The sequence below is a fragment of the Mustela lutreola genome, chromosome 8 (assembly GCF_030435805.1).
Source record: "Mustela lutreola isolate mMusLut2 chromosome 8, mMusLut2.pri, whole genome shotgun sequence".
In the NCBI taxonomy this organism is placed as follows: domain Eukaryota; kingdom Metazoa; phylum Chordata; class Mammalia; order Carnivora; family Mustelidae; genus Mustela; species Mustela lutreola.
This window is the reverse complement of record NC_081297.1, coordinates 7,162,237-7,176,313: the sequence shown is the minus strand read 5'-3', so window position 1 is coordinate 7,176,313 and position 14,077 is coordinate 7,162,237. Positions and strand designations below refer to the sequence as shown.

Genomic DNA, 14,077 nt, shown 5'->3' with positions numbered 1-14,077 from the left:
CAGAATTCTTCCTCAGGTCGTGGATTCAGCCTGCGGGAGTAGAACCTGGTTTTGTGCTCTCACGCCCCCATCGCTGCCTCACCAAGTTCTATTAGAAGGTCCTGCTCTGGGGTCATTTTGCAAGTGAATGAGAGAACGTTGGCCCAGTTGGAGTCCTCCCAAGTTGAATTCCTCCTGGAATTCAAGAGTGGATTGTTACATCACTGTTGGGTTTTTTCACTCTGGATTTCTTTTTGGCTCAAAATCCAGTTTTTCTCGGGGGAAAGAGGTGAATATTTTCCAGCATCCTTGTTTCTCCGTCTTCATCTCTCTTTCTCCACCCTGCCTGATGTACTCACATGTGGAAATAAACCCCCACTTTGATTGGTAGGAAGATACTGGAAGACTATCCATACTTCCTTCTTGATGGCAAGGAGGAAAAAACCTTTTCTGTATCCTGTAATGTTCAGTTCCTGGGAGCCTGCAAATTAAACTGACAGAGGACTGATGAGCAAGAGAAAAGACTTTACTCACAGGTGCACCATGCACTCACACAGGAGTGCTTCCTGATGGGGAACTTGAAGGGGAAGTTAGGATCTGGAGCTTATGTGTATGTTACCCCTAGCTCAGTAGGGGAAAGAGAGTATGGAGCAAAGGCCCTTAGGGGAAGAACAAATAGGTTTCTTTCTTTCTTTTTTTTTTTTTCTTTTTTTAAGATTTTATTTATTTATTTGTTTGTTTTTTTAAAAAAGATTTTATTATTTGACAGAGATCACAAGTAGGTGGGGGGGGGAGCAGGCTCCCCACTGAGCAGAGACCCCAATGTGGGGCTCAATCCTGGGACTCTGGGATCATGACCTGAGCCAAATGCAGAGGCTTTAACCCACTGAACCACCCAGGCACCCCAATTTTATTTATTTTTTTGACAGAGATCACAAATAGGCAGAGAGGCAGGCAGAGAGAGAGGGGGAAACAGGCTTCCTGCCGAGCAGAAAGCCGATGCGGGGCTTGATCCTAGGACGCACCCTGAGATCATGACCTGAGCCTAAGGCAGAGACTTAACCCACTGAGCCACCCAGGCGCCCCCAAATAGGTTTCTTTATGAAAGACATAGGAGTTTTTAGGAGAACAAGTAGAAGATAAGAAAGTTTGTGGAAAAGTTGGTTTATGTGGGCACGAGCAGTCTTTCTTTTCCATGGCCATGAAGCTCCTCAGAGAGGGGATTTATGGTGGGTTTACTCTGGTCTCTCCCCCACGGTGAGAAGCCACTCCAAAGAAGGAACTTAAGGCAGTCCTCGTTTCTCAGAAGTTTCTGCTTTTAGTCAGCTCATGGAGGCTCTGGGAAAGCTGCTTGCTGCATCTTTGGATCTCAGCTGTCTTCATCTTAAAATCGTCTCTGGGTTGGCTCCGGGGTCCCCACAGGGACAGCCGGGGAGAGGATCCCTCCTGCGTCCCTCTGCTTTCTGGCATCCTGTGCTGTTTCACAGTGGGTGTCTGAGACCTCTGTCACCCAGCCTGTGCTCGGGCGCCCTGCTAATAAACACAGGATCAAGTTCCGCGCATCTCTGGAACCTCAGTAAGGCCGAGGTGCCCCGGGAACGGGGGCGGTCTTCAGAGTGACGGAGGCGGAGCTCCTCTGCCGCTGGCGGCTCGCACATCTCCCTGGGTCCCTCCTTCTTTATCTTCGCTTCTTGTCCTGCCGCGGCAGTTCTGGCTTCTTTTCCTCCTTTCCTCTCTCTCCTTCCTTCCTTCCTTCCGAGACCAGGGAGTTTCCTGCTGTGCACTAGCTGGATCATGTCTTCCAGTGTTTTCCGCTCCTCACTGAACCTGTGCTCCATGCTTGAAGAACCTTACCTTGTGTTTACAACAGCCTTGCTGGTCCTTTTACTAAGTTCCCGGCAGAGGGTCCTTCCCTCTGGACTCACATTGACAGGCTAAAGCAAGGAGCTTGATCCCGTGCTTTGAGGTGTTCCCCTCCCGTTCTCCCTGCAGAAGTGTGTCCCTGGCGTTACTGTTTGTCAGCCTTTCCTGATGCGGAGAGCTGCAGAACGGATTCTACGGCCACCTGCGATACAGGCTAGCGAGGGGACCGCGGTGGCGCCCCTCAGTTCGCGCCCTGGGCACGGCCCGCCCACCTCTCCACGTCTGGCGGAGCTCCTGACGCCTGACCTGCCCGCGATGGCCCTGGGAGACTGTGAGGCTCGGATGGTCACGTTGTGCGGCGTCTCAGAGAACACAGAAATGACCCTGTCGTGTGCATGCAGTCACCATTAAACCCCAGCCTATGGGTACAGTCCTGGAGCCGCCTTTTGCCTGCGTTTCTTGGTAGATTGGTAGCTGTGTATGTTTAGTGCGTCTTCACGAACAAGGGTTGTGCAGACACTCACCCTCCTTGTTGGCCGGCTCCAAACAGGCCAGGAGCTGTAAGGTCCAATGTGTCTTCCCCGCGTTGCGTGAAGATCCAAAAGCGAATGCCCGTACTGACCCACAGCACGCGAAAACAGAGATGGAAATCGTGGTATATACTAAGCTTCATGTAGTTTGAGTCAATATACACCCAGCATTTTTATTATTTCTTCTCTACGTGTTTATCTGGAAACAGTCTCAGACTTCTAGAAAAATGACTTTAAATTATATAAACAATTTATTACAATTACATTCTTTTTCCTGGTGGATTTCAGAGTAAATGGTTGGCATGATGGCCCATCGCCCCCCAGTCCATAACCATTTCCTACCAGCAAGGACGCTCTCCCACATAATCAGAATCAGAACAGTGGTGCACACGAGTGCTATGTACTAGCATTCGTGTCTCCACTGTCCCAGTGTTGTCCCTCGGGCAGAACCGGGGCGCTGGGCTGCCCTGTCTCTTAGGGTCCCTTTGCTCCCCAACAGTTACTCGGACTTTTTCCTGACCTTCATGACCTTGATATTTGTGGAGGGTAGGGACCACGTTGCAGAACGCTGCTTCTTTGGGAGTTTCTTTCATGTTTCTGCATGACGGGGTTCAGGGGGTGTGTAGGGAGTATCACAGGAGTAAGGATGTTCCCACAGCACCCTGCTGGCTGACGCCCGTCTCTGTGCACCCCTCCCTGGGGGTGTTGACTTTGATCACCTAATTAAGGGACGTCTGCCACGCTGCTGTGGGGCAGAGGCAGCTGGTGGGGGCACGCTCTGTACTACGTAAATATCCCTCTTTGTCAGGCTTTCAGCCTTTTCAGAGCCTTGTTTGTGTTGTGTGAGTTCAGGGGCTACAGGTTCGTTCAGTGGGGTGACGTCATCAGCTTACTCTGACGCTCGGGTTGGCCCAGATTTGGCCAGTGGGAACCATACCCAGCAGGCTTTTTTTTTTTTTTTTTTAAGATTTTATTTATTTTTTATTTTTATTTTTATTTATTTTTTTTGAGAGAGGGAAGAGAGAGAACGAGCAGAGGGAGAGGGAGAGGGAGAAGCAGGGAGCCGGATGCAGGATTCCGTCCTGGGACCCGATACCATGGCCAGAAGCTAACGGACGGAGCCACGCAGGCGCCCCCCACGCTACCCCAGCAGGCTTTGTGTTTATCGCCTTGACCTTTCTCATCAGTGTTTGATACTTGGTTATTTTCTGACCCAGTGAACTGTTCCCAGATCATCTTATTCTTTCTCTGCCTCGTCCTGGACTTAGCCACCTCTCTAAGGAGACTTGGTTGGGTTTTGTTTTGTTTTATTGTTGTTGTTTTTGTTTGTTTTTGGTGGGCGGAGGTGAAAAACGATATTTAGCAGCCAGGTTTAGACACGTTTAAGTGCATTGCTATTGAGGTGTTGTGTCTCTTGGGCTTTCTCGTTGGACAGAGCAGTGACATTTGTGTGTGTGTATGTGTGTGTGTGTAGACAGACATACACATGTGAGTGTCTAGACATACACATGTACAAAAAGAAACATATTTATATTTACTTCTGTGTCTGTTGGGTCGGGAGACCTCATGACCTCCTCCATGGTCTGAATTTTCCTACAAGTGCTGTGGGGACTGAGTGCTATGATTTTACTGTGGGCTGAGACTGATCGCGGTGACGTAGTAAGGACACGCAGCGAGGTCGTGAGGAGGAGAGAGGCCGGTGGGGTCTGGAAGAATCTCCATGTCAGGCGTCCTCCTGCTTGCTCTGCTTCCCCGGCAGCGGAAGTGACTTTCATGGGATGATTCCATCCAGAGAAGCCCAGGCCGAGGCTCTTGTTGTGGGCTGGTCCCACGGGCAACACGCTGCCTGGCATGGGCCAGCCAAGCAAGCAGGTCCCGTTTTCAGCACAAAACACATGGTTCACCCACGCCGGGCGCAGTTCAGCACCTGGATAACCTCCAAAATGCGGTTCCCAGACACCAGCCACAGTGACTAGCTTCTCTAGAGACTGCAACGTCAGGCCCGCAAGCCTGGCCTTTCTTGCACGCTTGTGACCGAATTCGAGCTCTGATTCCCCCTCTCCGACCTGCCTAACACCGTGGGGGGGGGGGGGGTCCCCTCTGGCCTTTTCTCTCCTATATTTGCACCCACCCCCCAACACACAGGGGACACCTGGCTGGCCTGTCTCTAGTCTGTTGTGTTTGGTCAGGTCCCGCTCTGGAACCTGTCTCCTGTCCCTCTGTTCCCTTCACCCCCATCCGGGCCTTCGCACCTGACCCATGCCGGGCTGTCCGCAGGGGCAGACATCCTCTGCGTTCTGAGCGGGACGGAGATGCTGTCATCCTGCCTCCGTCCTCACCTGCCACGCGTCTGGATCCTCTTAATTAAGGAGGGCCCTTGGAACAACACCTGAGGGAGAGGGGGAGACGGACCATAGCCCACGGGGCCCCTCTGGCATTGGAATGGCCCTCCATGGTCGTCCCGAGGTGGGCCCAAGTGGTCGGGCCCTTTTGCCCCATTACAGTGACTCGCGGCATGGGGGATGCCCACAGGAGGGGAGGGGGCGAGCTCTTGGAGCTGAACAGAGCCTCTAGGGCCTGCATCTGGGCCAGCAGTGGGAATGGGAGGTCCTGGCAGCACCACCAGTGTTTCCCGCATCCACCCACCCCGGGGCCAGGACACTGTGGGTCCCACCCAGCCTCTCCTGCCTGCACACCTTCCCTGCCCAGTCTCCCTGCCCTCCTCCTCCATCACCATAGCTCTTTGATGGGCTTGTTCCAGAAGGGCAGGCAAGGAGAGGGGATTCTCTTACTTTTAAACTATACCAGGATCCTGTTTTCATAAACTTGGATTGACATTTCCTAAATGGGAAAGGTTTACTAAAACGCTTGCTTCCACGGGGTCGTCCCAAACCAGAAGGGAAGAAGAAGCTGAGCCTTCTCTCTCTCCCGTGGGCATTTGCTCTTGTCCTCTTCACGTCCTTCTAATGTATTTCTGGAAGCTTCGGAATTTGGAGGTCTCAGACACCTGTCTTCGGGCCCGACTTCCACAGGTTGGAATTGGACCCGATTTTCACATTTCTCTTGCCTTTATTTTAAAATTTGATATCATTTAATTTTTTAAGGAGCTTGAAGAATTTTGATATAGAGCTCTTTAGAAGGGAGGGAGCCCTAGGGCTACAAAACCGTAGTGGGTATAACTGTAAGGGAAGCCTTTCCCAGAGCAGGAGGGCTACCCCGTGTCCGCGGACCTGTGCTGGTTTTACCGTGAAGCATAACAAAAGCTCGGAGCACAAGCCAGCCAGACGTGAACCACAGAGTCCTCAGCGGAGCGCGGACTGTGTGCCTACATCTAGGGTCAGGAGAGGTCCTAGAAAAATCAACAGTTGTTCAAGGGCGATGCGATTTAAAGCATGATCTTTATCTATAAAGAATTGCTTTTTAGTTCTCAAGACACAGAAAGCCAAGCTAGGCACTTCAGAGAAATGCAAGAAGAGTGCAGAGGGGCTGGGATCGGAGAGACCAGACGCAGAATGAACACGAAGTCCGGTTTTTTTAACTTAGAATTTAATTTCTTTGCTGTTGATACTGTTAAAAAACAAAAAAACAAAAACAAAAACAACGATCTGTTAGGAAAAGGAGTATTTTTCTGGTCTTCAGAGGCATACAGAGAAAGCCTACTTGAACGCAACTCAGGATCAGTTTGCTCTATTTTTTTTATTTTTTATTTTTTATTTTCCTTTTATTTTTATCACTGCCTTACTCTTAGGGAACCAGATCTAGGTTTTGAACGTAATACTTCACTTGCAAATTACCGAAGCGATGCTCTCCTTACGTTATGCCATTTGCACGAATTACCTGGTGTCCCTGTTGCTTTGCGGCAGGCTCTTGGAAACCTGCAACACGAGTGTGCAAAGCAGGTTTGGCAGAGAGCTCGTGCCCATCACCCCTACAGATGGGGACGAGCAGGACGGCAGTGTTGGCTTACTTGGCAATTCATGCCTCTGGATGGTGGTTAGTTTTCCCAAAACTAACCCGAGTGTTACCTACCAAAGGTCCCACTGTCTTCCTGGAACATACATTGTTGTTCAGGATTTCAACTTGAGGGCCCCTGAGTGGCTCATTCAGTTGAGTGTCTGCCTTTGGCTCAGGTCATGATCTCAGGGCCTGGGGTGGAGCCCCGCGTCGGGAGGGAGGGAGCGTCTCCCTTTCCCTCTGCTCTCCCGCCTCTTGTTCTCTCCCTCTCTCTCTCTCAAATAATAAAATAAATAATACCTTTAAAAAGGATTTCAACTTGAAAATCAGGGTGCACCTCTGGGCATAGTTGAACAGGCCCCGTGGTTTTGATGCATTCTTTGTGTCGGTGGATTCTGGGTTCTGTGACGTGTCATTTAAATCAACACTGGTCGAACAGAGATGTGTGCAAGTGTTTTCTACCAGTGATATCTTAAAAATGTGTTGACATGTGGCTCGAACCTACATCCAAGTGCTCCCCTTTCCAGCCGAGCATTATTTACGTGGTTATCCCTGTAAGTACTTGGCCCAAGGACTCCGTGCCCATTTTTGAACCCAGCATTCATTCTGCCTGCTTTCCCAAAGAGCTGGTCTCCAGTGTTATGCTGGAGACTTCACTGCCCGTGGTTTTTCTTAGCAGGAGACAGTGTTTTGTTTTTTGTCTTTTGGTTTTTTCCCTCAAACGTGATGAGCAGCAGGTGACAACATCTGGATTTCTGAAGGGTTCTGGAGTGGGTGTTGAACCGCAGACACCGCAGTGAGCGATGCCACGCCGAGCTCCGTAGCACTGGTTCGTTGCGGTCGTGGTGCACGTGGTGCTTTCCTAAAAACACTACTCCGAGCTCCAAAGGAATGATAAAAGCAAATGACGGGAGAATCGCACACAGCCTACCTTATGGTTGGAAAATAAAGGGGCCACTTTCAGAACGTGCCGTGTGCCCGGCAGGTGTGAGTAACGGTGCGGTCTTGTCGTCGCTCTTCCTCGTTTCTAGGTACAGAGGCAAAACGTACCGCGCCGTGGCCAAGATCGTGCGGACGTCTGACCAGGTAGCAGATTTCTGCCGGCGGGTTTGTGCCAAGCTGGAATGCTGCCCAAATCTGTTTAGTCCCGTGCTGGTTTCGGAGAACTGCCCGGAGAACTGCTCCATTCACACCAAAACCAAGTACAGTAAGTACAAAGAATGAAAGGAGATGGGGCTGGGGGCCTATAGGTCGTTGGTGGATTTAAAAAAAAAAAACAAACCTTTGAGTAATTTTTCATGGGAATTGCTATGAAAGAATTGTTTAAAATTTGCTGTGGCCGCTACGTGTCCCTAGCCCCGCGGAGGGACAGGATGGCAGAGAAGCGGTGGGAAGGGCGGGCTGTGAATTTCGGGCACCGGTAAGTCTGGAAATGTACCCGGCTGAGGGAGAGCGGGGTGAAGCTGGCTCTCGGTTGCAGCTGGTAACGGGCATCGCTTTCTTGGTCCTCAGGCTGAGGAAGTACAGACCCTGCCTTTGCCGCCTGGGACGGGGGGAGCTCCTTGTCACAGCCTGCACCCCCCCTCCCGTCTGTATCTCCTTCTCTGAGCTCCTTGATGAGGCTGCTGCAAGGTGCAAAGGCAGCCCGCACTGTTCCCGGCACTCAGGGTGCCCCCCACTCCCTCCACCTTTGCTCTGACCCCTCCCTGGCAGGATTTTCATACGTGTGGTTCCTCTGCCGCCTTTAGTGGCCTCTTCAGGTCCCATCCTTCCTCAGCTCTGGCCTTTGCAGGCTCGGTGGCCTGGGGCTTTGCTCCCGCAGCCTGCATTCCAACCACTGGCGCATGAACGGGACACGGGAGTGCGGTCCATGTGCTGGGAACCCCAGCCAGCTGAGACGGATCAATTCGTGTGTCATAACCAGCAATCTGAGCCACCATTTGGCGTGTGAATCTCCTTGTAGTTTTCCCTGTATGGGTGCATGGATATCCTAAGAATTCCTTTCCGCCCCATTCCTGCCAGGAGTTAGCACTCTTGTCTGTGAGGTTGGGCCACTGGGCATTCTGTGCCCGCGCTCACGCCCGGACAGCCAGGGGTGTGTTGCTAGGACACGGGGACGTCACCGCCCTCTCTGGAGAACTTGTTTCCCCTCACATTACGTTGGGCCAGAGGAGAGACCCCCTGGAGTACGCTGTTCAGTAACAGACGGGAAGAAGCGGGTTACCCCAGCTCCAATTAAATACGAACGAAATGACGTGGAGATTTTTCTGGGTCCCATGTGATGAAACATCAAAATCCTGAGACCCCTGGGTCAGCGTAAATACTGCTGCAGATTGCACGGATGCTCTGGGGGGACGACAGAACCACGCTGGGAGCCCCGAGGCCAGCAGTCACCCCAGTGTAAGCCCAGGATTCTGAAAGTGTGCTGCCCCTTTGTTGTATTCGGTCAAACTCAGATTTCCAGCATTTGGCTTCTAGAAAGCCACTGGTAGGTGTGTGCTGTGTTTTCTCAGCCCTCAGATCAGTTTCTTGGCTGTTCCTGAGGATTTGATATTTACTCTAGCTGTGCTGGAGGGACAAGGCGAGCTCAGGGTCCCCTGCTCCTCCACCTTCTTGACTCCCCCGGGTTCTAGCCCACGCGGGGTCTTGGGTGTGAACAGGTGCTTATTCATTTGTGACTGGTCCATGGAGACAACTGTGAAGCTGTGATCGTCCTGCTTTGTGGGTCGCACTGGTCTCGTTCTGCATGTGAGACAACAGAACGCTGGGGCCAGGTGGCGTTCGCGGGGAGTGCAGGGGCGCGGGCACCCACGGCAGCCACGCTCCACCACAGAGCGTGTGCTCCACTGAAGCCTCAGGCCTGTGTGCTTGGGTGTTTTCTTGGCTCCTTCCAACCATAGCTAAAGGCTGCCTTTCTGCATGTGGTTTTAGATGGAACAGTAGGGGTTATGTTGTGGGACGGCCGAGACTTTGGGCGATGGGTCTCGATTGGGATCATCACTGAGAATTGGGTCCTTAGCAGTGGTTTCAATTAGTTGAGTATACGTTTAATTTACAAAATGTAGCGGTCGTTACTGGAAGTTGCTAACTGACTCTGACGGGTGCTGTGCGTGTGACTAGAGACCTGTATCGAGGTGCTGGCAGGCCTGGTTTCTCCAAAGGCCTCTCTTTTTGGCTGCGGTCCTCACACCTCCCCCTCTGAGCACCTTCCCCTTCCTCGCTCTGTTCCGCCTCCCATAAGCGCACCGGTCCTGTGGGATGAAGGCCCCACGCTTCGAAGACCTTCGTCACCTCCTCACAGGCCCTGACTGCAGATACAGTGCCGTGCGGGTGAGGGCTTTAACGTGTGAATTTTGAAAACACACAGGTTTGCCCCTAACACTTTCTAACCACGAGGGCAAGGGGGGGACGTTCTGACTGGAAGAATGGTCCGGTCTCTCTCTCTCTCTCTTCTCTCCTGCCCGACCTCCCTCTGCTCTCTGTGCTCTCTGTGTCCACGTACTACGTGTGTGTGATCATGAGAAGACGTTTTGGATCCTCTCTCCTTGCAGCCTATTACTATGGAAAGAGAAAGAAGATCGTGAAGCCCCCGATAGGGGAAGCCAGCACTGAGAGCGGACACCCGAAGCCCGCCAGACGCAGGAAACGGCGAAAATCCATCTTTGTGCAGAAGAAGCGGAGATCTTCCGCCGTGGACTTGGCCGTGGGCTCGGGCGAGGTATGTGCTGCCTAGGGCACCTTCCTGCATGCGCCCTGGACGTGCGGTGGCTCTTGGCTGGGGCTGCGGCCCACGTGTGATGCCAGGTGCTTGCACACTCCGAGTACCAGGAGCCCGGTGCTTTAGCCGCTGAAAGCAGATCCCGCCCGCTCGGCCATGTGGGCCAGGAGAGGGCCGCGGCGGGGACAGGCTGGGGATGGCTGCTTGGGCCTTGCACCCCGCCCCCCGAGGGTTTGCAAGGGGCCAGCTCGGTGGGAGACGGCCTCCCTGGAGTCAGTGCCGTGGCTTCTCCCCAGGAGAGCGCGCAGGAGGACGGGGACGCCGCGGACGAGGACTCGGGCAGTGAGGAGACCGGCTCCGAGCTCCGCGGTGACCAGACGGATGCCTCTTCAGCCGAGGTCCCCTCCGCGCGGCCCCGGAGGGCCGTCACCCTGAGGAGCAGCTCAGAGCCCGAGCGCCGGCCACCCGTGGAAAGGCCTCGAAGGGGCCGGAGGGCACAGGCTGCTTCCTGTACCGAGGGGGCAGAGCAGGGTGTGGCCACCGGCCAGGACCCGGCTGAGGTAACGGCCGCGGGCCCCAAGCTGGGCTGTGGGGGCGGGGCTGCACACAGCGTGTCGAAGAAGGAAGGCCTTGCTTGGGGGCTCCAGGTTTAAACCAGCAGTCGTGGCAGCTCCAGCCTGGTTCCCGAGTCTGGGGAGAAGGGCTGGGGATCGCCCACCCTGGACGGAGTTCCGAGGGAGGTCATGGCACCTGTTTCTCCAGAAGGTTTTCTTCCAGCTGCTGAGGATCCCTGTCAGGGGAACAGACAGACTAGGCCCTCAGGGTCCCGTGGCCACGAGGCTTCCCCTTCACAGGAGACCTCTGTGATGCTATGACACAGTATATCCCGTCTCCCCCAAACCCTCAGGCCGTCAGCAGTCAGCTTGGGCACAGGCACCGTCAGCAGCAGCATAACCGCAGAAGGGCTGGCTGCCTCCTGCACGTTCTCAGGCACCTTGTACCGTCCTCTCTGCAGTCGGAGATGCTCCTCCCTGCGCAGGCCCGAGACTTGAACTGGGTTTCCAGCAGCTGCCCTCACGGCGCCTTTTCTTTTAACCTCCAAGGCACACAAGGCATTGGAGGCAAAACTGTAACCCAGACGAGCTGCTCTGAACGTCCCTATGGTCTGTCCGGTGCCTGGGGAGAGGCCAGAGGGAGGAGGAAAGTCTGGCTCAGGCCCGCAGGGTTTACCAGTGTCCCGCCGGTGTGGTGGTGACAGGTGACCGCTGCCTCCCTTCTCCCGCCAGGACACAAAGCAGCAGGAGGAGGAGAGACTCGTTCTGGAGAGCAACCCGCTGGAGTGGACCGTGACCGACGTGGTGAGGTTCATCAAGCTGACAGACTGCGCCCCACTGGCCAAGATCTTTCAGGAACAGGTGTGCTTGTCCTGCCGCGGCGTTTCTGTTCTTTGTTCTTCCGACGTGGCTGCTTTCTGGGACCTGGCTCTGGCAGGGCACAGGTGCTTCCTTGTGACTGCAGGGGGCTGGGGGGACGGAAGCCTGGCTCACTCGTGGTTCCCGCTGACACTTCCGTGGGGGGCCCTTTGCTGCCCAGCAGAGACGCGAGTCCTGGCTCGGGCTCCCTTGTCAGGGGCTAAGAGCCTGGGCCATCTGGCCTTCGTCGCGGTCAGGGTCAGAGCGGTTCTCTGTCCTGCAGGAAAGCCATCTTTGAAAGGTTTCTGTCTCCCTGGGCCGCCCTTTTCCCAGTCCTTCAGCTAGAAAGAGCAGGCGTCCCTTGGGCTCCTTTTCACCCAGGCCCAGGGCAGCACTGGGGGCCATGCTTGTAGCAGCGAGTCTTGGATGTAGAGGGACGCTGACAGCCGGGTGCTCAGTGCCGTGCCCTCCGGCACCCCCAGGTCCCTGCTGGTCGGCCGTCTCTGCCCCCCACTTCAGTTTGTTGGGTTCCTACCGTCCAGAGCTTCTCGTTCTGTTCAGCGGGAGAAACGGAAGGACGTGCTCTCATCTTGCAGAGGCAGAAGCCCCGCACCTGCCCCGTTTCTCTCAGGGCCGCTCTCTGCGCCGCTTCTGCCTCACTTTTTCGCTCTTTCCTTTGTAACAACATTAAAAACCTGTGGGACGTTAGGTTCCTGCTAGCGACAGGTCCACGCAGAATGATCAAGATGATCCATACGTTAGAGGAGTTTTGATTCTGCCGCTGAGACGGGGAGAATTAGCTAAAGTGTAAGACGTGCTTCGAGCCGCAAAAAAGGAATTTTTTTTATGTTGCCCCTTAAATTAATACGGATACAAATGGCCCGTCTGGACCCAAGCCTCCCACGGAAGCTCCAGTGGAAGCCGCTCTCCCGTGTTCGCGTGAAGGTTGTCACTTCTCACAGCGCCTCACGGAGTACGCGTGTCCCTCGGGCGCTCGGATGTAAGGACGTACTCCAGTAGACGTGGGTCCGGGCGGCCTTTCTTTAGATGATGCAGACCGATGTTCTGGGAAGAGGGGAGTCCGGCATTCAGTCAGGAAGGAAAGAGAAGCCTCGATGCCGCTGCCCCCAGCGAGTCCCCCAGACCTTCGAGGCCACCGTGTGAAAGCAAATGGCTGCAGTCCCCGCGCGTCCCAGGGCAGGGCCCCGTGCGGTCCGCCGCAGAGCCGCCCCAGACACGGACTGCGCACACGTGGAGGCCTGAGTGGCGGCCGTGGGGCTCTGCCGTGACCAGCACCTCCTCTGAGTGACGCAGAAACGCAAATAGGAAAAAGCTGCATCAGACGTAACTTAGTAACGAGCCTGTCCCTTCGTTTAAAACATGCGCACAGGGAGAGAATTGCTAAGAACCACGAAGGCCTGTGTGGTTTGGGCCATCTCCTATCTCGGAAACAAAAGAAAGCGGTAGATTGAACTCCTGCTCAAAACTTTGGCTAACGTGGCATTTTCCCAGGCGGCCACTTGTGAGTGGTGGCCCGGCGAAGCCACTGAGTGCCGGTGACCCAGAGCTTAACATGGGGAGATGTTTGCTCGTGTGTTCACTCAGCGCGGTGACAGTGTCTGCTCTGGGCCTTACGATGTGGAGGGTCGTGTTCTAGATTAGTCTCAAGCTGTGCTTTTGCCTTATTTCACTTTTAGACTCCAGTGCACACTTGTGGCTGGAAATGGTTTTCAGCCGGGCTGTGGCCAAACAGAGCACGGCGCTCTCCCGCCCCAACTCCACGTTAGTGGGGTGGCGAGAGGGGAACGGGGCTTGCCTGCAGCTGCTCTCACCGGCTGGTGACTCGGCAAGAACGTGGAAACAAGGCTGACTCGGGAGAAAGGCTAAATGCTACGAGTGCCGAGTCGTCGAGTCGTCCTTCCTTGCACTTCTAAGCCCAGCTTCTTAGGGTGTGCCAGAAAGTTCCGAGCCTTCCCAAGCCAAGGTGTCCAAGACGTGAAGCGTGCTGCCGCCTTCCCACTCCCAGAATCGGGCGGTGGGCAGGGCCCTGCCTCTCACCTTCTCCTCTCACGCCAGTTAAAAACTCGGTCCTACTATGTACCTTCTTACTTCTCTTAGAGACGGAAGAATACGTAGACTAATTGATCACAGCTGTGTTCCGGTTCATTTCCAGCCTCACAGTCGGCCTTCCCTTGACTGTGGTAAAAAGCTGCGGCCCACCGTGCTGTCCAAAGCGCGTGGGACGTGAGCCCTTTACTGTTCAGTTGGGCCCGTCATTACTAATTTTTGCAAATTTGTTCAGTCGTCTTTCAGCGCAAGTGCTCTGTGGTCCTGCTTTGGGAGGCCTCCACTGGGTCCGTCCAGCCACGGCGTGAGGTTTCCGATGACCCGGGGCAGACAGTGGCTCTGTTCCCCAACGTGGGAGAAACCCTGGGCATGGTCTGGCGACAGCAAAGTGCACTCATTCCTCGTGAAGGTGTCAGCTCAGGGCTGTCCCCGCTTTATGGGAGGCCATGCCTTTAATTCAGAAATGTTATGGCAACAGCTTAAAATGTCTCTACTCTGTTCATGCTGCTGCAAACGTGTACATTATATAGTAAAACTCTACACATCTCTAAGAA

General features: G+C 54.3%; 1 protein-coding gene across 5 annotated transcripts in view; it reads left to right on the top strand.

Moving 5' to 3' along the window:
- SFMBT2 (Scm like with four mbt domains 2) overlaps positions 1 to 14,077 on the top strand; it is a 228,742-nt gene that overhangs the window by 204,163 nt on the left and 10,502 nt on the right. For 4 of the 5 annotated variants that reach the window (XM_059183762.1, XM_059183764.1, XM_059183763.1 and 1 more), the window contains 4 exons: positions 7,358 to 7,533; positions 9,878 to 10,044; positions 10,341 to 10,604; positions 11,331 to 11,459. In XM_059183762.1, the coding sequence (XP_059039745.1) occupies positions 7,358 to 7,533; positions 9,878 to 10,044; positions 10,341 to 10,604; positions 11,331 to 11,459 (736 nt within the window). The remainder of the gene's footprint in view (positions 1 to 7,357; positions 7,534 to 9,877; positions 10,045 to 10,340; positions 10,605 to 11,330; positions 11,460 to 14,077) is intronic. The other variant, XM_059183765.1, reaches the window with a different exon arrangement.